Raw genomic sequence first — 26,681 nt, 5'->3', positions numbered from 1 at the left:
TGTATAGCACCTGCCATATACAGTTACCCCAACAGATAATGGAGGGGGACGCTGACGACGACCCATATCTTGTATGTTTAAACTATGTGTACTAAATCTAGCCATGTAGGCAAGATACAACTGCTTACACTCCTTTAGTCAGCGAGATCTAGTCACATCCTCAAGGTCTCTTAGGCATGGGTTTGCTAACACCAAGCACACTTTCATCCTTCCTTATCTTCACATTCCTGAAGATTAAGTAGTATTATTATTATCGCTACCGTTATATTTCTCTTTGCAGCAGCAAGGTTAAGAGCTGACTAGGAATGTGATCCCAGGGGATGGGTGGGAAAATACGGCTTGAATTAAAGGGAGCTGGAGGGGGCCTAGATTTCTTAGCCATTTGTGGCAGCCCGTCTAGCTACTATGTTTAGAAACCTATAGAGTCGAGCTTGATTTGGGTTAAACTAGAAGGCAGGGGTTGTGGGTTTAATTAAGAGCCCCCTTACATCTTGCCCCGTAACTCAAAACACTGGAGTGAGGGTGGAGAACAAGCTATGAAACTACAGTCGTATCTTGGATCCCAAACACTTTGCAAGTCAAACGTTTTGGCGTCTGAATGCCGCAAACCCGGAAGTGAGTGTTCTAGTTTGGGAACGTTCTCTGGAACCTGAATGTCCGACGCGACTTCTGATTGGCTGCAGGAGCTTCCTGCAGCCAATCGGAAGCCGCACCTTGGTTTCTGAATGCTTTGGAAGTCAAACGGACTTCCGGAACAGATTCCATTCGACTTCCGAGGTACCACTGTATATGGGAACAAAACAGAAGAGATGTCTTTCTGAATTAACCCTATCGAAACATTTGTGATCATGGGAAGCATTTAACGCGAGTGGAGGGATAAAAGTGCCATGCAAATGATGAACAGTAAAGCTTTTCCCTTCAACTGGTTAATAGTGTTTCAAAAAGGAAAGTAATGAATAACGTGTGGTCGAAATCAAGCTCAGAGCGTTTTAATAATACAGTATGCATAGCTGAACCTGTTTTCCTTTTTTGACCTACTGGGAATGGAGCCTTTATGACAGAAGGGTTTCTCACCTGTTCTTATCTCTTGTTGTTGTTCTTGGTGGTTCTGAGTCATGTTATGGCCATCTTGGTTGTGAGTCCTGGAGGACCTGCTCCCTGTCTTGCATACCTTTTCCACCTGGCTTGGGAGGGAAGCTCCGTGACTGACTCCAACCCAAAACCGGAGGCTGCTGAGGAGGCCAGAGACCATCTTGGTTGTGAGTCCTGGAGGACCTACTCCCTGTCCTACAGGCGATTTTCACCTGACCTGGGAAAGCAGGACCTGACTGACTCCAGCTACAAAAGCTGAGGCTGCTGAGGAAGCCAGAGGTCATCTTTGCTGTAAGTCCTGGGGGAACTATTCCCTGTCTTGCAGGCTTTCCCCAGCTGGCCCTGACTGACTCCAGCTACAAAAGCTGAGGCAGCCGAACACACTCTTGGGTTGGGGTATTATTTAGAAGGTTCTGTTGCTGTTATTATTGCCCTAGTATGTTTTAAATTGTTTTCAACTGCTTTTCAACTTGTTTTTAAATTTGGGGGTTTCGTTGTTTTTTAAATTGAGGGATAAAAGATATGCTTGGGAAGAGAGCAGGGGAAAGCAGGGCTGATCACAATTGCAGTGGCTCTGGACAATAGGAGGCATGGGGGTCGGCCGGGTAAGGGGCATACGGCACAGGCAGTTTGTGACTGCCGTGTGCCAGCCTCTCCTTCAACCTGGAAATTGCAGTTGTCCCATCAGCGACTGCTGTTGCTGAATGCTAGGTCGGCTCCCAGTAAGACCTCCTTCATGCACGATCTGATTATGCATGAGAAGGCTGATCTGGTATCACTGAGATCTGGGTGGTGAGCAGGGTGGGGTTGGTCTCACCCAGCTACAGTGGCGTAGCGTGGGTTGTCAGCACCCGAGGCAAGACAAGTAATTTGCGCCCCCTAACCCGTGGATTTTAGCACTCGAGCGAGGTAGGGGTAGAGAGCTGCGAGTGCGAACGCCCCCCCAGATGTTGCGCCTGGTGCGGCCGGCCCCCCTGCACCCCCCACGCTACGCCACTGCCCAGCTGTGACCACCTTTGCACTCGGTGCAGCATCAGGGTAGACTTGAAGGTTAGGGAGAGAAAGTTGCTATAGAGATTCTCTCTCTCTCTCTCTCTCTCTCGGCTCTCTGTCGAGTTAATGGGGGATCTAGTGTGTGTGTTCCTGGCATTGGGCAAATTAGAGATTCTGCTTGTTTGCTGCTTGCCTTGCTGCCCAGCAGCTTCCCTGCCTGAGCTGACAGAGGTTGTCTCAGAAGCAGTGTTGAAGACTCCCAGACTGCTGGCTCTGGGGGACTTCAACATCCATGCCAAGGTGACTGGCTCTGGGTGCCTCAGGACTTCATGGCTGCCATGGCAACCATGGGGCTGTCGCAACATGTCACTGGCCCAATGGCTCCAACAAGAGTGGAGGAAAACTCCAATCAAATGCAATCAGATACTTGCGAAGGCTCATCATCAAGTCTACCTAGGGAAGTGAAGGCAATGAAGAAGTTATACAGTGGTACCTCGGGTTAAGTACTTAATTCATTCTTAACCTGAAACTGTTCTTAGCTAATGGGGCGTCCTGCTGTCACTGCGCCACCAGAGCACGATTTCTGTTCTCATCCTGAAGCAAAGTTCTTAACCTGAGGTACTATTTCTGGGTTAGCAGAGTCTGCGACCTGAAGCGTATGTAACCTGAGGTACCACTGTACTTTGCTGCTTCCATTACATCCTCATTGGGCCATCCAGCAGAGCTTTTCTGGGCAGTACGGGGCCCCTTACAGTCTGGCCTGAAGGAGGTGGCAGAATGGACGAGAGCGCACTGTGATTTGTTTGCAAAGCATTTTGAGGATAAAATTGCGTACACACCCACCCACCCACAATCCATCAATCTAGCTCAGGCTTCCTCAAACTCGGCCCTCCAGATATTTTTTGGCCTACAACTCCCATGATCCCTAGCTAACAGGACCAGTGGTCAGGGATGATGGGAATTGTAGTCTCAAAACATCTGGAGGGCCGAGTTTGAGGAAGCCTGATCTAGCTACTACACGATGGGCAAAAAAAATATGCTGCATTGCAAAGGGTTGGACTAGATTGCCCTCGTGGTACAATTCTAATGCATTTCTGATTTTAGTGTGCTATACACACATGCATATGGCCAGTGATATTTTTTTTAAAAAAAGAATTGCATGTGGCAGAAGCCCACCAACTATGGGAAAATTACTTCATTTCCCCAGAATGCACCCCCATCCCCACAAACCACATGATAAGGAGAGTAGGAAACTCTTTTCAAAGCAGGAGGGGGAATAAGAAGGAAATATACATGAAGGATTCCCCCCCCGAATAATATTTATTATTTTCAGTAGATAAACATAATAAAAAAGAAGAGATTAACAATAATAAAGACAAACAAAAAAATAGAAAAAGAGAAAAAAGAAAAAAGATACATACAACATATTACCACTTAATTAAAATTAAGTACCATCCATCTTCATAAACATAGTATTTGACTTCCTCTAATCTCTTCCATCCGAATTTCTTAGTAATTATATGTAGCAGTTTCCAATATCAATGTTTCAAAAGACCATATCACAGTCCTAATCATATTACATAGCTTTCCTTTTCTTATTTATAAATTTATAAATTTAATTCCATTTTAATCCTAGGCCTAATTGTTTCTTTCAAGTGGTTACATATCGTTAATATTACAATATTTATTAAAATAGTCTTTAAATTTCTTCCAATCTTCTTGGTGTTCCTCTTCTTTCTGGTCGCGGATTCTCCCGGCGGGGTCAGCCAGATCCATAAACTCCATCATCTTCATCTGCCATTCTTCTACCGCTGGAAATTCTATGCATGAAGGATTTTTGGATGAAAGAACATGGGCAGCTTCAGGAGTCGTTGCGGCCTACATAAAATGAGATCGGGGGTCACATAGGGCCACCAGGCTGCAGGTTGCCCACCTGTGCTGTCAATTGTCAGAATAAGCATAATCCCATCCTATATATATCTTATGCGTACTGTGCTTCTGTGTTTTCATAGTTCAGAGCATGAATAGTTTTTTCCAGTCAGACTGATTCATACATTTGTGAATGCTCAGTCCGTGAATCAGTCTGACAGAGTATCTGGATTTCCAGCGTTGCAGAATTGATCTTTTAAATCTTAATGCCAATAGCAACCTATAAGCAACATTTTAGGCCCACTTAAGACTCAGTGAACGTCTCGCTTTATTGCCCTCTTTGAGCAGGAGAAAACTGGGTAGGGTGGGAGCAGACCCCCATATATGACAGGGCAGGGGGCAGAAGTTGCTCATGTCTTTCAGATAAAGCCAGGATTCTCACCCATTTTGCTAATTATATTTCTCTTTATTTACATAATCGCACACAGAGAACCGCTAGTGGTAATATTACTCCACACATTAAACAGGAATATAAATGGTAGTGCTCTTCTGAATGTGACATAAGAGTGTCAAAGAGCATTCCCACCCCTTAATAAACTTAAGGGCCCATCTCCACTTGCCCACAAAATCCGTATGTTATGTAACCAATAATTTTTCCCCGGCAGTCCACACCTCAGCAGGTTATATTCAGATGTGATGTTAATCCGGAGTTACCATTCTCCTCATTTTGCACCATTTGCTTTTTTTGAACCCCACATCAACAACGAACCCACCACCACAGATAAAGCTGGTGGGAGCACTTTTAAAGCACAGTGGATGTTCTTTTCAGATTCTACAAGGCTAGGGGGGACTCTGGATTTAGCAGGGAGAAAGTCTGGGACAGAGGCTGTTTCTGGGGACGAAGGTGGGGGACTAAAGGAAGCACAAGGGGTGCATATTATTCCACATTAAGACGAGGTGTGGATGGGCCCCAATAACTCTTTTAAATCTAAATTAAAAAAAATCCTTCCAGTAGCACCTTAAAGACCAACTAAGTTAGTTCTTGGTATGAGCTTTCGTGTGCATGCACACTTCTTCAGATACACCAATGTATCTGAAGAAGTGTGCATGCACACGAAAGCTCATACCAAGAACTAACTTAGTTGGTCTTTAAGGTGCTATTGGAAGGATTTTTTTTATTTTGTTTTGACTATGGCAGACCAACACGGCTACCTATCTGTAACTGAATCTTTTAAATCTCTTCACTGAGTGGCAGAGCTTGCACAGTATCTTGAATTTCTCTATGCGCTGCTGGCAGACCCTCCAAGTGTCCCACGGAAGCCAAGCTGGTTTCTGATTTGATCCCAGAACATCCCGCTTTTCCTTAAGACATCTGTATTTTCACCTGTGAAATGTTGGAGATGGACCTTTAGAAGACATCTCAAGGCAGCCCTGTTTAAGGAAGGGTGTTTTTTTTTTTTAATGTTTAACGTTTTATTGGTTTGTTTACGTTGGGAGCTGCCCAGAGTGGCTGGAGCAACCCAGTCAGATGGGCGGGGTATAAATAATAAAACGATGTTGATGATGAAATGGGACCTTCCTCTTTTCCTTGGAGGGTTACGAAGGAAGCACAATGTTGTGCACGTTATTCCACATTAAACCAAGGTGTGAACCTTTTAAAATCTCTTCGCAGTGTGGCAGAGCTTGCATAGATAGTATATTGAATTTTTCTATGTGCTTAAGCGTCTTTGGCTCTTTTTGGGGAGTGAAAGAAATGCGGGGACGGGGAGAAGGAAGAAATGGGAGGTGATTTAATTCCCAAGGGCAGAACTCTGGATCTTGGCCGCAGGGTCTTCACTGGCCCGGGCCTTAATCTCTTCCCTCTCCCGCCCTGGGTAAGCACCAAGTTCCCCACTCTTTTTTCCTGCTCCACCCTGCAATGGCTTAAACTTCCCAAAACCCGACGCCTTCTCCCCAGGGAGCCACGTGAGGGCCGGGCAACCTTCATTCGCACACCAAAAGCCCTGCAAAAAAAGCACCGAATAAAGACAGAAGCTACAACAAATATATATATATATTCCCATCGCCCCACGCACGCCCACTTCCCCTCTGCCCAGGAAGCCGCTGGCCCCCACCACGCATGCGCCGCGGCAACCTTGCCTCCGCTACGCCGCTCGCGTAGGGCAAGCTGCGGCGCCGCATCGGGCGGCGAAAATTGCGTAGCGCGCGCGCGCGGGCGCAGGAGAAGGAGGAGGAGAAAGCCGGTTTCGGCGCGGCGCGGGGAGGTCGGCGCCCGGCGTAAGAGGCTTTGGTGAATGGCCGTAAGAGCGCGCGAGGCCGCAGCGGCGGCAGTAGTAAAGTAGTAAAAGCTTGAAAGCCCAAGCCAAGCTCACCCGCAGGAGCAGCAGCAGCAGCAGCACTGCGGAGTGGGAGGAGGAGGCGGCACCCCGCGCGCGCGCGCCGGCGGTTTTTGGTACCGAGCGGAGAGAAGGAGATGCACACGGCACACTCGAGCTGAGGTAGCTATAAAAACCCCGTTGGTTCGCGTTCCCTCCCCCATAAAGGCCGGCCGGCTCTGAGGTGGCGGCGGCGGCGGCGACATGGCGAGAGTAGCGGTGGGGGGGGGGGGGGTTAGCTGGGATCCGCAGCGCGGCGGGGCAGGCCCCTCGCCAGCCTGTGGAGAAAAATGAGGCGGGGTTGGTTTGCCGTTTCCCGCCGTCGCCTCGCTGCCTCCCTCCCCCCCCCCAACACTGTTGCTAAGGGGGCTTGGTGGGCGTCGGAAGGAAACTAGGATAATGTGTGAGGGGGTTGTGTTGGCCGGGGGGGGGGTCTTTTCCACACAGCCCGCCACCCCCTTCTCATCCTTTCCCTCAGGTGAAGCTGGTTGGGGTGGGGTCGCAATGGCGGGGGGGGGGGAGAGAGAGAGACGAAGCGCCCGTTGGGCCTCTTTGTTGCTGCTGCTTTTTGTAAGCTCAGGTGTGGCTGAGAAGAAGGCGAAGCAGACAAAAGGCTCTTGCTCCCAAGGCGGCGGTGGTTCTCCGATTCGGAAACCGGCGTTGGAGGTTCGCCCTTCTCTTCCCCCTGCTTTCCTTGGAGGGGATGGCGGGGAGGAGAGGGCGCCGCCAGCATCGGTGGGCCTCGTGGCGGCGGCGCCCGCCCCTCTTTTCTCCCTCACATGCTCCAGCTGCAGGGCTTAAGCGATGGGGCCTGGCCCACGTGTTGGTGGTGGGTGCACGGTGCAAGGCCCACGGGTGCTGCTGCTGCTGCTGCCCTCTTTTGTTCTCGGGGCTCATGGTAGGTAATCCCTTTGGCCCACCACACTGAAAGGTTGGCAAAGCACTGGGGAAAAGGAAAAACAACAACAACCAGCAACCCACTGTGGCTGCCCATGGTTTCTTTGCCCTGAAGGTCTTCTAAGTTGCTGTGTTTGGGTTCTCTGCAGCGGGCGCCTCGCACCTTAGTGTGACAGTATCTTTGGTCTGGGATGCCCGCCGCCCTGGGAACTTTTTTTTAAAAAAAACCCTTGTCCACCTTTTGTTTCTCTTCTCCGAGGTGTGGAGGTTTGAACCCTTCTCAATAAATGATCAAGCTGCTGTTTTGCTTCTGGCAGGGGTCTCTTGCTTGACCTGACCAATCGGGAATCGGTGGACCCAACGAAGTTGGGAAACGCAGCATACGCCCAAGAATTTGTCTTTGCCAGATTTCAAGGGCAATGGCTTGCTTTCCCATCCCATGAAGTTGTTTCAGTGTCTTGCCCCCCAATTTTTCTTTTTAAAAAAGTCTGAACAAAACCACACTGAAATAAATCGCCATAAGGATATTGCTAAACTGCAGCAGCACTGATTGGGACGAAAGAACTTGGTGGTAGAAAATGAGCCTCAGTAGTTATTATTATTATTATTAGAATTTATATACTGCCATACACCTGGAGGTCTCAGGGTAGATCACAGAACAAAATCAAAATATAAAACCACAAAATATGGTGCCCTAACCTGGATGTGGTGAAAAGACTAGTGCTAAAAAGGACAACTGGTTCCAGTCCTGCTCTAGTAGTGTGTTTAACGTGTAGTTAGTTACACAAGAATCCTGATTCAAATAGTGCAGTGCAAATAGGCTAACTTTATTTGAGTGCATGTTTGTTCCCAATCCCAGCAAGGGTAGCTGGGTGAATTGTGGCATCTGTGATCAAGTTGCTGCAGATGGAAAGTAGGCTGTGGCTTGTTTTGGTAGAGCAAAATATTGCAATGACATAACAGGACTGTGGTGTTCAGGGATGCAGCTGACATCTTTTTAATAAACTTAACAAAAGTGGCATACAAACGGTGGCACTTTTTAAAAAAGTGACAGCAGAATACAATTGATTGCGTATACCAACATGTGCTGTTAAAAACAAAACTCCCCTTGTCAGTACAGCAGCTGCTTGTATGTGTGTGATTTTGAACTATTAATATAGGGAAGAAATTTAAGTAGATATTTAAAAAAGTATAAAGTGGGGTGTCTTTGTCAAGTCCTGCAATGCTGGCTCCATTTGATGCTGCTAATATTGCACTTGGCAGCAAAAAAGGACAAAATATCCTCTATGATTTGTTAAATGTACCTGTCAGGGTCAGGAAGAGTTTTTAATAAGTTGCTTTCTACCTTCAGTAGCCTTTTTAGAAATTAGTCCAGACTTGGTTTTCAGAATTGAGCTACAGATTATGTAGTCTAGATTGTAGCATAAATCTTACTAGACAAGTAATATTTGATGTACTAATGAATATTGATTGGAGGGGGAGGGAATGTGAAGTGGAAGTTAAGGTGCTAGTACAAACTGTTCTAATCCCAAAGTATACACTGCCTGATCCTGTGAATTCTTGGAAGTAAATCTTAATGTAAGTGTTCATTAGATTGTCGGCTAATTGGGCCTTTTCCCAGATAAGTGTAGGATTGCATCCTAAATCGCCCTGTCATTGAACACAGTGAGTTACTTCTAGGTAACCCTGAGTGGGAGCGGGCTGCATAACATTGTACTAAAGAGATTTCTGTAACAGCTTCAGCAAGCTGTTTGCTTAATAAAAGCACATTAACAAACAAATGTGATTTGTGGGCAGTGTTCTACCATCTGGGCATCTTCTGTTCCTTCTTTTTTTCATAACTGTTTTTCCCCAAAAAAAGTTTAATTGTGCCTGTGTGTACTGAGCTTAATCTTGACATTTTATGATGTAGGTCTTTGGGCAGACAGTGTTACTACGCTGGACATGAAAGAATAGGTTGAACTGACTCGGGAAATTTGCATACACCTCTGTACTGCATATTGATTTTTCATGGTCCAGGAGGGCACATACATCTCCCAAAGCAGCTTTGCACATTTTGTAGACTTTTATTTTTAGGGAGTTTGCCAATAGTTGCCCATTTCCTGCCCTTCTTGCCTAACCTCCTTGCCCTTCATTCCTACCATTGCCTTTCTCACTGATAAGGTGTTGAGCACTTGGTTTGTTCCCTTTGCCTCAGAGCACGTTGTCCTGACTATTATGGCTAAAAGATTGAGGACCCAGAACACATATATGAAGTACTGATAATGAGTGTACTTTGGCCAAGCTTCTAATCCTCAAAGGGTTCCTGGCTCTTTGCCACTAGAAAAATGATCTAGAGAAATGCACACATAGTTCAGGTTCTTCTTGCATAAGTTATAGTACAGGTGTGGAACTGAACCAGTTCCTAGAGCCCGCTACCTACCAGCCACAGTGGGCCATTTTGAATGGTGGATGGGGTGTGTCATCCTGCTGATTGCTATGTCATCAGGTGGCCAATTTTTCCTGGGCTTGAAGTTACCACCAGTCTGCTGAAGTGTTGCTTTGAATCTCTGCTTTCTGCTGGGATAAGCTGTGCTACAGTGTTCCTCCTGGGAAACTCACTCTTAACTGCCAATCACTTGACTGCCTCCTGTACCCAGGGCTCAGCTGGTGAATATATTTTGAGGCTCCCAATTATGCACTGATGGCCACATCCCTACCTGCCCTTTATACCTAACAGTCACATAAGATAACAGGTGTGGACAGGTGGTCATGGTTTTGGGAAATGGCCTCATGGGCCAAATGGCCTCACTCCTGAGATGTAGGGAAAGCTTAGGTTCAGGTTGCTTGCTACTTTGGTACTGAACCGCAGACCATTATTACTCTTACTAGGTGAGAAGGTAAGTATTGAATCGCAAGCCAGGTTATAGAACAGCTATCTGAGGCACTTACAGGCTTACTATTTTCAGCCTGGATTCAGTCCCATACCAGCAGGTTCTGGTTGTACAATAAAAGTTGAATTTGGAGCTCTTGAACAACAAACCTAGTACTTAAAAAGTGGACATGTTCTGATAAGGAAAGTGATGGGGAAGTGTGCTGGAAGTGGGGAATAACATTTGACACAATGTCATGTAACCTCCCTGCAGCTGGTGAGGACAGGAGTGCCTGGCGTGCTCTGGTCCATGGGGTCACGAAGAGTCGGACACGACTAAATGACTAAACAACAACAACATCAAATAGCTGGTGTCTAATTTCTCTGCAAACTTTGTACAAAAGCAGTCAGGATGAGTGCTCAATAAACTGTTCTCCTGGAAGCTACCCAGTCGTCTGCATATATTGGAAAAGTATATTAAAGATGGGGAAATGCTTCATGTAAAATGCTAACCACAGTTCTAAGGATCCATACCATTCTGTGTTTCAGATTTGTTAATCCTAAAACCAAGGTGGGTGAAATTAACAATTTATTATTTGTAATGTTCCTAATAGCAAGTTTCGTGGCTACTGATTTAGATAACCAGCAAGGCTTCATTTATAATGCAGAAACCTCTGCCTAGATGGCACAGGACCTCTTTGTTTATGGAGCTGTAAAGCACCATGTACATTGATGATGTTCATAAAAAATAATGGTGCTCTTATTATGGCAACAAAGCAGTCATGTGGTTTAAAAAGGGCTGGCCCTAGATCCAAATACTATGGGTCTAGGTTATATCTGCATTCTGGAGAACCTAGGCCCCATCTTCCACAGCACTTGCAATCCTCATAAAATCAAAGGACATCCTAAAACACTTTAAAATCAAACACAAGGACCTGCAATTATAATGAGAAATTTGGAGAACGTGGTACTTGCATGAAAGCTGTTGGGCATATGCATAGAACTCAGGATTCCAGCCACTGTACATAAGTAAATGTCTGTGTCACTGGAGCCTACGTTACAGTTATGTCTTAAGTCAGTTATTTGGAACTGCTTGTTGATTTCTACGGAGTATGATTCCATAAAGATTGGAATATTGCAACTTAGTCTTCCCACATGTATTGAACAGAAAATTAACTTGATTTCCCCAATTTTGCCTGGAAGCGGGAATGTAATTACAGTGTGCATAGACAGTGTATTAAAGCAAATTTAAATATGTAAGAAAAAATCTGTCAAAGTCAAGCTGCTTCTACATGAAAATTTGAAAATACTGCACTCCGAGGTGCAAAGCCAATTCATACAGCTGTACAGATGAAAAAGTGCTCTGATTCTGCAGTTGCAAAAGTAGACTAGGAAGGTGTGGGTGTGCGCGTGCACATGCAATGGTTGATTCTACCAAAAAAAAACAAAGCTTGTATACAGTTCTGATTTCAGATTCCTGACCTCCATCCCCACGTCTGGAGCACAAAATAAATGGAAAAGCATTGGTCTGCTAATACAGTGCAACTTCATTCAGCTTTGAAAAGTTAACAAGCTATTTCAGAGCATTTGACCCAAAGCCCTTTGGAGCTCTGATGATTTTTTGAAATTAAACCATGATGCATAAAATAACAACTTTTATAAACATGTTTGGAAGGATAAAGTTTCTATTTGATATTCAACTAGACCATACTCCAAGTAGACCCATTTAAATCGATGGACTTCTGAGTACAACTTGGATTTCACCTTCTGTTTGTTTTAACATTGTAATGGATCATTAACAAAAAGAAAACAGAGCTGATGGGGATTATTGTTTTATTTATTAGGTTTTCATCCTGCCCTTCCCAAAGGAGCCCAGGGATGACTTGATCCCATTTTATCTTATCTATCTTGTTTCCAAATTTATGTATAATAAAAAAAGCTAGCAAGACATGGACATACGCTCTCTGCGCCCCCACTCGTTTCACTCCTCCCACTAGTGCTGGGGGGTGGGGACAAATTTTATTGGCTTAGCATCAGGAATTGTGGTTTATTTAACTACTACCACTTAAAAAAAAAAAGCCACAATGAGTTAAGCCAAAAGAACTTAACTACAGATCATGGCTTGTTTTGAGTGAAACAAATTATAATTCGCTCTGGTTCAAGCATAACACTTAAGTTGGGGATCATGGTTGGTTTTTCTCCAGTGCTAACAGGAAGGAAGCAGGAATGATCAGGCATTGAAAACCTATTCATTATGATTTACCACAGGTACTCTAATGCAGCTAGTGTGTGAGGACAGAAACATGATGTCGATTTGGAAATGATCAGACATCTAGATGAAATTCATGTATGTATGATGGATAATAGGCCTTGTGATGTGGAGCAATGACTCGCTTGTATGAAATAGCCATTGTTCTGTAACATCTGCTTGCCTTAAGCACAGTGCTATTCAGTGGCAGGAGTACACATGTTCAGCTTGAATTGTAGTGATGTGCATGCATGTTTCAATCAGTCGTAATGCATCTTAAGCTAAGCAAGAGTTTATGACGTGAATAATTAAATTAGTTAATAAGTAGTTTTGCCCCACCAGTCTGGCTTACTGCAGTTCTTTAATGTCTACCTGTAAGGGAATACCCACTGAGTTCAGTGGGACTCAACTCCCAGCTGAGTGCATAGGATTTCAGCCTTAGGTTGCTGATGTCAGTCTAATTTTAACACAGTTGTGTCTCTTTGTTATGCCTGCTGACATTCCTGCTACATTATGTCTGTACCCATACTAAACGTGAAAGCAAAATGATATGCTACCTTCTGTATTTTTTAAAAAAATGGAATTGAGGCGGGCTCAGCTTTAGTTGCTACAAATGTGCAATTGAATTGGAAGAAACTGAAATGATGAGCCTTTAGAATACATATTTAATGGTACAGTGGTACCTCGGGTTAAGAACTTAATTCGTTCCGGAGGTCTGTTCTTAACCTGAAACTGTTCTTAACCTGAAGCACCACTTTAGCTAATGGGGCCTGCTGCGCTGCTGCTGCACAATTTCTGTTCTCATCCTGAAGCAAAGTTCTTAACCCGAGGTAATATTTCTGGGTTAGTGGAGTCTGTAACCTGAAGCATATGTAACCCGAGGTACCACTGTATTTGAGTATTATCCCATTTCCTGAAAACTCACATTGGTTTTTCTTCTTAGAAGCCAAGCCCTTCTAATGCAAATACAGTGGTACTTCGCAAGACGAATGCCTCGCAAGACGAAAAATGCGCAAGACAAAAGAGTTTTCCGTTTTTTGAGTCGTTCCGCAAGGCGAATTTCCCTATGGGCTTGCTTCGCAAGACGAAATGTCTTGCGAGTTTGTTTCCTTTTTCTTAAAGCCGCTAAGCCGTTAATAGCCGTTAATAGCCGCTAAGCCGTTAATAGCTGCTAAGCCGCTAATAGCCGTGCTTCGCAAGACGAAAAAACCCCAAGACGAAGAGACTCGCGGAACGGATTAATTTCGTCTTGCGAGGCACCAATGTACTTTCATCTTTTAAAAACCTCGAGACTGTTGATGCCCTTCAGCACTGAATATGGTGGTTGTGATCACATCTATTTAAGGAGTGCTTGGGAATCTCCGCTGTCCCGAGATTCCTAGTAGCAGATGCCTGTGGCACGCACAAATCAATGACATACTTTTATAAGGTTTTGTGTATGTGTGTTTTCCAAGTAGTTTGTTAGTTCACACAAGCAAGCCCTGCTTGGAACAGGGTTGGCAAAGGCTATGGCAAAAATACCTTGGGCTCGCAGCCGACGTCTCTGAGATACAGATGCCTTGTCTATTATTGAATATGCTCCTATAGAAACAAGTATTATGTTGCTGTTATCTGCTACCACACTACATGTGCGTGTGGCCATTGTTTTAAGATCTGGCACTGGCCTAGATGTTGTTGGATCACAACTCCCATCAGCCCTGCCAGCATGACTAATAGTCAAGGATGATGGGATTTGTAGTCCATCATAATCTGGTAGATACCAGGTTGCGGTAGGCTGTTTTAAAGACACATCTTTATAAACAGTAGCCATCTAGAAAACCTACCAAGTTTATTTTTAACATACTTGTATTCAGATTTTTAGTCAAGCTGCATTAAACATAAAAATTTGTTTATGAAAATTGAATGTTTAAAAATTATTTTGAAAGATTATTGACTTGAAGAGGAAGGAAGGTGAGGATAAAGTAATGTTAGTAGGATGGTGAAAATTGGAGATTAGAAAGGACGAGCAGGTGCCCAGTATATATTTCTGTAATTGCAATCTTCCCCATAATTGCTAAATATTAACAAGCTTGGGCTCCCTAGAAAATTCGAATTCTGCATGAAGTTATTAAATCTCACATACTGAAAATCCCAGAGGATATCCAGAACTTGCAATGAAATCCTGGGTGGTATTAGCTCTGGAGATGGGGGAAATGAGCACTCAGCCATGAAGCTCATCTCGCTACTTCTAAGCATACAGCTTTTGGGGGCGAAATATATCCACTTACGCTATCTTCAGGCAAAGACAAGCTATAAAACATAAAGGCTTGCCTCCCTGGATGCAATTATTGGGATGTAAGTGAACATTTATATTTTTTATCTCGTTTGTCTGCTATGTCATACATCAAATATTCAACTTTGTATTTTGGATCTTAGCGCGAAGAGGTGGAATACAGCAAGCTAAGGCATTCAGGACCATAATTGTCCTGTGTTAAGCAGTATTTTAGGTAATTGCACATTCCAACGTCTTTTAAGGATTTGTGGGATGCTATGCAAGTTTCTCATTGTAATGTGTAATTTAAACGTATCTTATAAGGCGGCTGGCTTGAATCAAAGAAGGAAAAACTTGGCCCCAAAGTTATCCTGTCCTTTTTTCATGTAAGATAAATCAGAGTATATTGGACTCCCATATATAGCATTTTTAACTAGGAAATGTACTTGATCCTAACTTTGGATTTTAAAAATCTTGATTCTGCAATGGATATGATGCTTTGACTTCATTAATCTTGGAACAGGAATAGGGGAACAGGACACAACCTTATATATGCCATTTTGGTTACATTTCAGTCAGTGTTAGAAACTGAGATATAACAGCTATTTGCCATATGGCTTCTTAAACCTAGGTTTCAGACGCACTAACAGAATGTTTAGGCACTTAAAAAAAATTACAAAGCTGAAAATGAATTGTGTATTTTGTCAGCTCTAAGTAAAATCTGACTTGCGCCATATCAAGGCAGCAAAAAAAAATAAATAAATGCTGTTGTGTGCCAGCCAACCAGTTGGTGAAGATGTCAGGCCCCATCCTGGTGCCCAGGCATCTTCACTTGGCCTATATCACACAGCCCTAGCCTAGACATACCATTTTGGTGACCCAGGGAAGGTGCCATTTGGCGATTCGCTTATATATCAAGAGTTTCTAACCCTGATTGTGGAACATTAATGCCCATAACTTACTGGGTGGAATACAGCATTATGCTGAGGTGATGGTTGACTTCTGCTAGCACAACAGTTTAGTTGAATCTGGCCAATCGTATAAAATACATGTTCAATGAATTATACTCTTTAATCATAGAAGTGTGAAGTTACATGAGTTCATTGGTTTGTGTGTGGTGATTTCAGGCAAAAAAAACCCTTCTCCAAGCACATGATATGTTTGAATAATACTGAGAAGAATTTGTGAAGGGGTTCGCATTGTTAAGAATTAAAGTGGACAAATGCTCTTGGTGGGATGAGTTGAGGGAAAAGGATAGATAAGTGCATTGATTTATTCAAACGGCTGCATATTCTGTGCAGAATTCGAGTTAGAACTTTTTGCGAAAAACCGTGAGTAAAACATTTCAAAATGTAACAAAACTAAACTGTATTTAGTTTACTTATGGACAAACGTAAACATGTTGCTTTTTCAAGAGGATAATATTGTGGTACATGTAATGCTAATACACAGAAATGTGGTTTTTCTTATTTAAAAGTTGTAATAGTCTAATTAGGTAATGGATGTGATCAGAATGCGGTAAATACAGAATGTGTTAATAGAAATATCCTTTTAAATTGTTAATGGATGTGATCAGAATGCGGTAAATACAGAATGTGTTAATAGAAATATCCTTATAAATTATATTAAAATAATTCAGTTGGGAAGTGAAAACAGGATTTGCTCTGTTTATTTCTGTTTTTGTTTATTTCTGTTTTACTGCTTTATCTGCTCACTACTACCAGTTTTAAAAGGAGTTTTAAAATGTAGACATAGAGATGGAGTAACACATAACAAAGTATAATTTATCTTTGATCTAATAAAGTTTTCAAATCCATACACAAGAATGCAGATTTACAAAATGTATTGGGTTTCAAGAGACACTGCTACTTATAAAAAAGGCCATCCTCTGTAATACAATTTAAAAATATATTTGTATAAGTTTAAGACAGGGTAGATAGAGTTAAGATTATACGGATTACAATACTATATATGTCTACAAAGTCCCACTGAGTTCACTGGGGCTTACTCCCAGGTAAGTGGGTACAGGATTGCAGCCTTAAATCAGCAGGTGGGGATAGTGGGAATAACGTTTATAACAAGTTTCCCGTAGTGTAGTCCATGCATTTCTTGAGCAAAAGTGCATACTGGTCTGTTGCTATGACAATTAAAGCAAGTTGGCTTGCAACCAAATGCAGGAATTATACTATCTAGCAACACAATCGATATCTCTGGTTGTGCATCCCAAGTGCCTTTTTCACTACACCATTGCATCCTCTTAGAGACTTTTTGTATCTGCCTATAATTTCATGCGCTTGAAGGTCAGATACTGTTGTTTGTTTGCATGGGGAATCAGGCTTTCATTGAGTGGGTTTGTGAGCTTATTTACGTGACTGCCTTGCAGTTTTCAACCAGTGTGCCATGACACCCTGGAGTGCCTTCAATGATGGTCCGGGTGCTGCGGGCAACACTGGCCTCTGTCCCTCTTTCCTTCCCTCCTCCTCTGATGCCCTCTCATGTCTCTGCCTCCCAAAGGCTTGCACAGCTGTTTGTTGTAGCAGCCCTGGCTACAAGCTCCCTAGGCGAATGGTGCCTCTGGAGCTGGCCAGGAGGTTCTTCCCAGGCCCCTGTGGGGCATTGTCTCTTTGGCGCCTCTCTTGGGGGCAGAGGGGCAGCTCAGAGACCAGGGACGGCAGCTGCAGCTGCCCAGAGGACTCCCAAGGAGAGGGGAGAAGAGGAGGTTGAGGGAATACTCCACAAAGGGGAGGGTGTTTGAAAAGGGGTGAGGGGCTTCCAGCTTTGTAGGCAAGGGGTGGAATAACTGAGCTGAGACCCACAGGGGTGCTGCAGAAAAAAGGTAGTTGGTCAAGGGAGCCGTGGACCCAAAAAAAGGTTGGAAACCTCTGCCTTACTTTCTTTTCTTTTTTTGCACTGTCAGAAAATGCCATTTCTGCACGCAAAGCGGCCTTCCTCTCCTGAACAGACAAATCTGTGTCCATCCCAGTGTGTTTGATTGAGATTCATGAGTTCAGTTTTATGAGAGAAGTGTAGAATTTAACATGTTTATACAATACCAGGATTCACACCATTGTTAAAAAGCAACATATAATGGTACAGCTCTTTAAAACTCCCAATTTTAGCTTTTAAAAGTGCACCAGTTTTTATCCACTCTAGTTTGCAACATCCATACAGGTTTTTGTATGCATTATAAATCTTCAGAGCACTCTCATATTAATACCAAAATACATCAAACCTTTTATTTTTGCTCTGGTCAAATCTTCTGAATTCATTATTATGGGCTCTTCTGTAATCTCTACCCATTAGCATTTGATTCCTGTCAAACCATCATTTCTTTTAAATCTTAAAAGTTTGAAGCTAATTAGCAGCATTAACCAAACTAAAGTGTTGTTTTTTACTGTTTAAAATGTTGACTAGTTTAAAATATGCTCTTCCATTTCAGCTGGCAGTTTGTATTGGGTTCATTATTTAGTTAATTATTATTCTTTGAGTAAAATAATTTCTATACTGCCTTTCAAGAATAAAATTCCACCCAAGGCAGTTCACATGAAATAGAATAGAGAACGCCATATTATTAAAATTAGCAATCCAACATCATTCCAGGGATAGTTCAGTCAGTAGACTGTGGCTTCAAGTCCCACATTGGACAAAAGATTCCTGCATTGCAGGGGGTTGGACTAGATTACCCTCATGGTCCTTTCCACAATTCTATGATTCTATGGAAAATACAGCCTAATACAGTCATCAAGACCAGGGTCGTATAGTCAGATCAGATCCCCCAGGAACAGTTAGTTCCTGCAAGACAAAGTAAAAAAAAAAAAAAAAAAAAAAAGGTTATTTTATCCCAGCTGGTTATGACATAGCATTCCCTGTATGAGAATGAATAAGACATTTTGAATTTGTAAACAGAAACTTTAGTAATTGGATCTGACTCATTAATGGGACTTCCTCATCTTGAGAAGATAAATGACAAACGTCTTTGGAAATTCTCCAGCCACTTTGCCATGCAACATCTCCCCCCCCCCCCCCAACATATTTGATGCGGGGAATCCTAGTCCTTTTAAGCTTATAGAATTAGCTCCAACAGTTCTTTGGGTCCTGACCTATATTCCTCTTGTGGAACAGCAACTGTAAGTCTTTCAGAGTTGATGACCCTCCTGTAAAAGAAGAGAAGCTCACAAAGAGCTCCTGATCTTGTGTTGTTTTCAGCGCAGCTTCAGCTTTCCATGTACTTCTTTAACCTGTAAACACAAAAGAGGTTGGCACGAGTTCAGGCTTTGCTGTTTTAGCGAAAGCGTATTGGGACACAACCTTTCGTGTTATGAGGAATGCTGTTGCATTTACGCTTGCATCTCATGCAGATGTTTGTTGTTGTTGTTGTTGTTTAGTCGTTTAGTCGTGTCCGACTCTTTGTGACCCCATGGACCAGAGCACGCCAGGCACTTCTGTCTTCCACTGCCTCCCGCAGTTTGGTCAGACTCATGTTTGTAGCTTCGAATACACTATCCAACCATCTCGTCCTCTGTCGTCCCCTTCTCCTTGTGCCCTCCATCTTTCCCAACGTCAGGGTCTTTTCCAGGGAGTCTTCTCTTCTCATGAGGTGGCCAAAGTATTGGAGCCTCAGCTTCACGATCTGTCCTTCCAGTGAGCACTCAGGGCTGATTTCCTTCAGAATGGATCGGTTTGTTCTTCTTGCAGTCCATGGGACTCTCAAGAGTCTCCTCCAGCACCATAATTCAAAAGAATCAATTCTTCGGCGATCTGTCTTCTTTATGGTCCAGCTCTCACTTCCATACATCACTACTGGGAAGACCATAGCTTTTACTATACGGACCTTTGTTGGCAAGGTGATGTCTCTACTTTTTTTTTTTTACTTTTTTTTTTTGCAGATGTTTACTTGCAAGCAAATATCGCTGAGGTCAGTGAGACTTACTTCCCAAGTTCCCTTTTCTCCTATCTCTGCTTTTACTGTAAGGAACCGACCAAGAAACCTCTAAGCGCTGCTTCTGTTCAGCAAGGATATAATCTGATTTGAGGTCAAGAAGGGCGGTTCTGGAATGTCATTGCCAACATCATCATTACATTGGCCCCTTGTACCCGAGCTGGTTTTGTGATGGTGTTTTCATGGGTCTGACTCGGCTTCTTATAAGAGTCTTAATGTGCTTAAATGTGTGTTGAGAGACTTTTAGGAAGTGCAGTTGCTTCAGTAACCAGGTCTAGACATTGATAGAGTCAGAAAAGGCATTGTTTTTAAAAGAAGAACAAATGCACCCCAATCTTTCTTGGGAAGACACCATTATCCAGTCTCTTCTCTGCCCTAATATGATTGATGATAGCAGCTCATTTAGTAATACAATGGCACCTTGGTTGTCAAACTTAATCCGTTCCGGGAGTCTGTTCGACTCCCAGAACCATTCGGAAATGAAGGTACCACTGTATATTGGTTTGTTCTTTTTTTCAGTTTGGAAACCACTTTAAACAATCAAGTACTGGGCTGTTTAACTGAATAGTTTCTTGGTCTGTTTCTTACAGGGAAATTAGAATGGAGGACCCCTTTAATACAGCAGAATCAGATGCAGATGAACTGGGCAAAGGAATACAGTACTGTGGACTTTGATATGGGGAGTATGTAAAAATAACAGTGCAGGGCATATTAGAAATGTTGGTGGCTGTGATTTATACCCACAGTTGGAAGACAGCATGCAATCTGTTCTTCTGAAGCAGGGGCTACATATAAAGAGAAGCTGCTGGGGTGGTTTGGATTTCTTAAACGTGCAGATCATGCCAGCAAGTAGGGACTGGACCCCTTCAAATGAGAGTGGTGCTGTAAGAGCGATTTACTGTATTTTTCGCTCTGTAACACGCACCAGACCATAACACGCACGTAGTTTTTAGAGGAGGAAAACAAGAAAAAAAATATTCTAAACGAAATAGTGGATATATGATTTTTGTGGTTCATGCTGTGGCCACAGACGTGTGATCTGACAGTGAGTTTGGAGTAGCCCAATGCAAAAATCCTGAGGATCCATGTGGATCCATGCTTTGTAACCACAGAGGAGGGAAGGAAGGGGAACCATGGATCCTCTGCTCACGACTGCAGCAGATTCCCCCCTGCCACCCGCAGGCATTTGCTCCATAACACGCACAGACATTTCCCCTTACTTTCTAGGAGGAAAAAAGTGAGTGTTATGGTGCAAAAAATACAGTAATTTGGGTGAAACAGGTTTGCAGAGTCACTGTAATCACACTTCATGTTCTTTCTGCATGGAGGATATAATGTAGTTGTCACTCAATCCTCTGTACTCCCATAATATATGTTCTCTGCAAAAGACTAAAGGTCTATCTAGCCCAGGGATCAGCAAACTTTTTCAGCAGGGGGCCGGTCCACTGTCCCTCAGACCTTGTGGGGCCAGGACTATATGGGGGGGACGGGCGAATTCCTATGCCCCACAAATAACCCAGAGATGCATTTTAAGTAAAAGGACACCATCCGCAGGCCGTATTTAGAAGGCGATTGGGCTGGATCCAGCCCCTGGGCCTTAGTTTGCCTACCCATGATCTAGTCTGTCACCCTGTTGGCAATAATGGCCAGCAAGATACCCTTGGGCAGTGTTAGAAACTGGGATAGGAGTGCTAGGAGCTGTATGGCTCCTGGGACCTAGGTTGTGGGTGCCTAAACAAAATATCCAGGCGCCTTATTTTTTATTTTTTTGCTGCCATGTTACCAGACCAGGCAGCCCCACGGCAAAATAAATAAAATAAAACAAAATTGCTGCCAGGCAAATCAGGTGGTCTACAGGGTAGCGCAGCAGCAAAAGAAGCCCTTGGGATGCTTACAAGCATTGCCTGGTGGGGATGATTCTTTTGATGTCTCCAGCATCTGAGGTACAGAGCCTGTGAACATGGAGGTTCCACTGTTAATGCATGCTTAATTCATAGCCCTATCTTCCATAACAGAACTATTGCACTCATGTCCTGCTTATGAACTTGCCATAGGCATCTGGTTAGCCACCGTGAGAATGGAATACTGGACTAAATGATTCAGCAGGGCTGTTCTTAATCTTCTTAACTTCTGTCCTTATTTAAAAGCTATTTAAACTACTGTCCACCACATCTATTTTCTGCCAGTGAATTCAGCAAGTTACTCATTGAGTGCAGAAGTACTTCCTTCTGTCTGTCACAACCATACTACCAATAAATTTCACTGCTTGACCTTGAGTTCATGGATTTAGCCTCATTTGGATGTAACTTATCTCTGCTTATTAATCAGGACTTTCTTGTTGCACAGTAATGAAAGACTTTTTTGATTAATTAACCATGGTTTCCTAATACAACAGGTTCGAAACAAATCAGGATTTCAAACCAAGTTCATAGTGCACTTTCAGATCCTAGTTTGTTCCTATCCTAGTACCATGGTTTGCCAGTTCAGAGGCAGTATCGCCCAAATGTTTGTTAAAAAGAAAACTGATGAACTTGAATGTTACTTCAACCAAACGCACATATGCATGCACATCAAGAGCATTATATTGTATATATTCTTAGCATGATAACATCCCAAAAAAACCATTGTTCTGCATAAGGGTGCAACTACCAGAGACCCTTCTCCCTTCAGCATAGATCAGCGGAAAGAATTGCAGACTCATGTTGTGTCTGGCTTGCATTCATGAGAGTCAGTTTAAGAATCATTATTCCATAAAAGCCATATGTTGTGTTAGAACTGGTTGTTCAGAATGTTTACAATATTACTCACTCCTGGCAAGTTTCCGTTAACTCTCCATGAAAACCTGCAGCGTCTCCATAATTCATCTTTATTACCTGACAAAACCTTACTTAGCAGACACAGTTTATATAACTTGCAACCTGAAGTCAGCAAAGCATCCCTGGTCTGATGCACAGAAAAGACCTGTTTCTAAAATACACAGGGCAGTAACTGAGAGGAAGCAGCTGTCAAATGATAGCCAATGTGCAAACAGTTCATTGCACTTCCACCCTGATAGGCTGCTGCTTTTATGCTGCGCCAAACCATCCTTTAGTTTGCCAGAAACGTTGATTTGGTTGCATAACAATTTCACTGAGGGCAAATGAGGTTTATGGACTGTGGTCTAACTCTGAATAGTTTTGGTAGACTTCTGATGTTAGCACAAAACCAAATTTGATTGGCTGCATGATGTCTTCCACTTTTCTGGGGTTGAAACTATACATGCTGCATTGAGTTCTGTGGTTCTTTTTAGGGATGGCTTTGCTTTTCTAGAACTGAGTTCCTGGAGGCTGTAAATTGAAGAGAGGGGAGGGGAGCATCTTACTTTATCCCCCCCCCCGCCCCCGCCATTTTCCCACTAAGAATATTCACCACCCAGGTCCTTTTATCTGCAAGGGAAAAGATGAGGATGCCTGGAAGTTTTCTGCTGTGAGATAAAAGTAGCTGGGGGTGGGGGGAGGTTGCCAGATGCTTGCCAATTGTACTCCCTTGCAGGTCCGGTGTGCCCTGTTTTAAATGTTTATTACATGGTGTTTTATTTCTTCTGCTATCGGTAAGTTTATGGTTGCAGGTGAAACCAACTTTTAAGGCTTTGGTGTTGAATGTGATCAAGCCATACCTTTTCCTGTGAGCATTGATTCTCGATGCTAGAAAACGCAGAAAGCAGTCGTAGCATTCTTAGGCCAAGTCACGATCACCGCTAACCAGTGTTAGAAACTGAGATATAAAAACTATTTGGCTATGGCCCCTTAAACCTAGGTTATGGGCACAGCAACAGAATGTTTATGTGCTCCCCCCTTTTTTTACAAGATTAAAAAGGCTGAAAATGATTTGTGTATATTGCCAGCACAAAAAATTCAAAAAGCACAATGTGGTGGTTTCCCACTTCTTTTTGCTGCTATTTTGATTCCCTTGGGTTATTTCAGGTGTCTTTCATAGCCTTTTGAAAAATGGAAGCAGTGAACCATTCCATAATGAAGGTATCAAAAATAAAAAGAGCACCCCAAATCAATGTATTTTGAGTACATTATTCTGGAGTAACTACCATTTCCCGATTCTGTACTGGCAACTGAAAACAGTTGCACAAGAGAGCAATACCATTTTCTATAACATTTTAAGTAAGTCACTTTCTTGGATAAGTTTGGTGTACTGTAGATTCTTTCTGTCTCCTACCCCCAGTGGTACTGCCATCACACCCTGAGTACAAAATAACTCCAGCTAAAATTTTACGTTCATTTTTCATATGGTCTGGTCCTCCTCTGAAGATTGTAAAAAACAACAACAAAAAAACCCAAAGCCAGGCTCCCCCTGTCTGCCCCCCTAATATTCTTATGTGGGTCCCTTCTCCAGTCTTCAGAGCGTGGCTGCCCTTTGGCCTTGCTGTTTCCAAGTGCCTTAAAAATTCCAGATGGCATGGCTTAAAAAAAAACAAAAAACTAAAGTGTACAGCAAACAAAAATGTAATGTGTGAATATTCCCTCATTGCAAGCTTAAAAAAAGAAAGAAAGAAAACTGTGAGAAGAGTATAAGAAGCAGGTTTGCACTATATAGCAGTGTTTCCCAACCTTGTGCCTCCAGATGTTTTTGGCCTACAACTCCCATCATCCCTGACCACTGGTCTTGCTAGCTAGGGATGATGGGAGTTGTAGGCCAAAAACATCTGGAGGCACAAGGTTGGGAAACACTGCTATATAGGAATAGGAGAGGAGTGTGTGTTTGAGCAGGGAAATCCAGATGTTACTTCTGTAAAACAGGTGTGGGGACATTTGGCCCTCCAGATGTTGCCGAACGACAGCTTGAACTGAACTACAACCTTTGCTGGGATTGAAGGAAATTGTAAGTCAGTAACATCTGGAGAGACCAACGCTCTCCGAACCTGCCTTAAGATGGGCACTTCTGAATTCGTGCAGTTGGTTTTTTGCCCACTCACTTAACTAGGAACAAATCAAACAGAATCAGAAAGCTTGCTTGCATCTTGCTCCTGTATACTTAGAACGCAGCATCACTCCCCCCCCCCCCCAGCAACAGAGAACTGGAAAACGGTGTATTGCTTTTTAGACAATGGGATTGTTGAAATGTCTGGTACTGGTTCTCAGAAACGGTGCTGAACGAGAGGTGAATTTGGTGCATCAAGTGATAACCGGGACTTGCGTAACAACCACGATGTCCCCCAAAGAAAAGGTACAGTGTGAAATTAGGGATGCATGACTACGTTTCCAAGTGTGGTCTTAAGTTCGGCTGTATGTGATAGTCACATGAAAGCGATCATGAGCTAGCAGAAAGGATTAGGATCATACTTGAGTCAAGGGTAAGATCTCAACAAGGGGAATTCTTGCTAATACTTAAAGCAATTCAGATCAGGCAGGCACTTCATGTTTTCAGGCTTTGCTGAGGACTTATTGATGTGTGTGACGTGGGTAGCAGCTCTGGGTGAAGCAGACGATTCTCTGGCACTATAACTGAATCTTCTCTTCAGAGTGCTTGTACAGTTAGTGGAAATCTGCCTGCCGGGCTCCTTAAGTTCCACTTGCTTAAATTTACTGCTTTGTATTTCAACAGAAGTCTTGCATATCTTGGCCATGCTATAGTAGGACCAGGATCCTTAGTTCCTTCCTGTCTCTCAAGGGCCGCTTAGACAGGTGGGCTGTGCTGCCTACCTGTCAAAACAGTGAGTGCAGTATTTCTCAAACCTGGGTCCCCAGTAGGACTGGGTGATAACGGTTTTTCAACATCATGATGTATATCACCAGCTAAACATCTTGATAAGGGACGTGGGTGGTGCTGTGATCTAAACCACAGAGCCTAGGGCTTGCTGATCAGAAGGTTTGAATCCCCACGACGGAGTGAGTTCCCGTTGCTCTGTCCTAGCTCCTGCCAACCTAGCAGTTGGAAAACACAACAAGTAGATAAATAGGTACCGCTGTGGCGGGAAGGTAAATGGCGTTTCTGTACGCTGCTCTGGTTCGCCAGTTGGGGCTTAGTCATGCTGACCAGATGACCCGGAAGCTGTCTGCGGACAAACGCCGGCTCCCTTGGCCTATAGATTGAGATGAGCGTGCTACCCCAGAGTCGTCCGTGACTGGACCTAATGGTCAGGGGTACCTTTACCTTTAAACATCTTGATGTCTGAAATAAGGATGGAGCTTTGTAGAGGCATGAGCTTGCTTCATGATTTTTCCCAGATTGTTATTTTTGCACACATCATGATTCACAATATATTGCCAGGTCAAAAATCATGAAAGCAGTATCATGGATATGGGCTTCAAAACAGTTTTCGCCCAGCCCTAGTCCCCAGCTGTGGTTGGACTACGACTCCCACCATCCCCAGCTAGCAGGACCAGAGGTCAGGGATGATGGGAGTTTTAGTCTGGGAATAGAGCTGGAGGCCCAAGATTGAGAAACACTGTCCTAATGTCACCATGATGTCAGTTGACCTAACTTTAAAACAGGGTGGATTTCATGTAAATCAAATGAATTTAAATCACTACTCAGTAAGACTTGATTTTTTTTTACAAAAAGGCTTATTCTTGCTGTTATAACATTTACAACCAGATAAAGGTTCCATTTTTGGAATAATAAATTTTCAGAGTGGTTTTTACAGTTATATCAAAAATTACTTATTTGGTTATACTATTAGAAATGCATAGACAGATAATTATGAAATTCTGAGGTTTAATAAGTTAACTTTATATTTGGACAACTTTTCTGCTGTACTTTATTGGAAGTAGAAAAATAATCATTTCCTTATAACAATTTAAACAATTTATTTAACTAAAACAATAACATTATAGCATATGTATCCATGAGACTGAGTTTTAGCACCCACGAAAAACTTAAAACAAATTCTTATTTCCTGATGAATAGCCTTTGGACTGTAATGTAACTTAAATAGAAAACTATCTTCAGAAATATTTTTCCCTCCAAAGGGATTTTATTTTAAAAATCTAACTTAAATTTTAAAAATCTGATTTATTTATTTTTTATCCACCCTGCTTTAAAGGAAACAAATAAGACTACACTCTTGGTTGCCACTGCGCAGGTTCTTTTGGACCTGGAAGAAGGAGGAATGTGGACAGAATCTGCTTATGCATGCTCCACTGTTGTGCATGGGGACTGGGAACGGAACCCCT

At 43.2% G+C, this 26,681-nt stretch overlaps 1 protein-coding gene across 6 annotated transcripts in view; it reads left to right on the top strand.

Annotated features, from left to right (window-relative positions):
- Positions 1-1,049: 1,049 nt before the first annotated feature.
- SLC39A10 (solute carrier family 39 member 10) overlaps positions 1,050-26,681 on the top strand; it is a 55,609-nt gene continuing 29,977 nt past the window's right edge. For 2 of the 6 annotated variants that reach the window (XM_083707065.1, XM_083707064.1), the window contains exons 1-2: positions 6,182-6,452; positions 12,364-12,424. In XM_083707065.1, the coding sequence (XP_083563191.1) occupies positions 12,398-12,424 (27 nt within the window). In that variant the 5' untranslated portion in view covers positions 6,182-6,452; positions 12,364-12,397. Of the gene's footprint in view, positions 1,384-6,074; positions 6,453-12,363; positions 12,425-15,473; positions 15,908-26,681 lie in introns of those variants that run through there. The other 4 variants (XM_083707067.1, XM_083707069.1, XM_083707066.1 and 1 more) reach the window with 4 other exon arrangements.

This window comes from Podarcis gaigeae, assembly GCF_964106915.1.
Source record: "Podarcis gaigeae genome assembly, chromosome: 1".
Taxonomy (NCBI): domain Eukaryota; kingdom Metazoa; phylum Chordata; class Lepidosauria; order Squamata; family Lacertidae; genus Podarcis; species Podarcis gaigeae.
The sequence above is the reverse complement of the archived record's forward strand: the minus strand, read 5'-3'. Positions and strand labels throughout refer to the sequence as shown.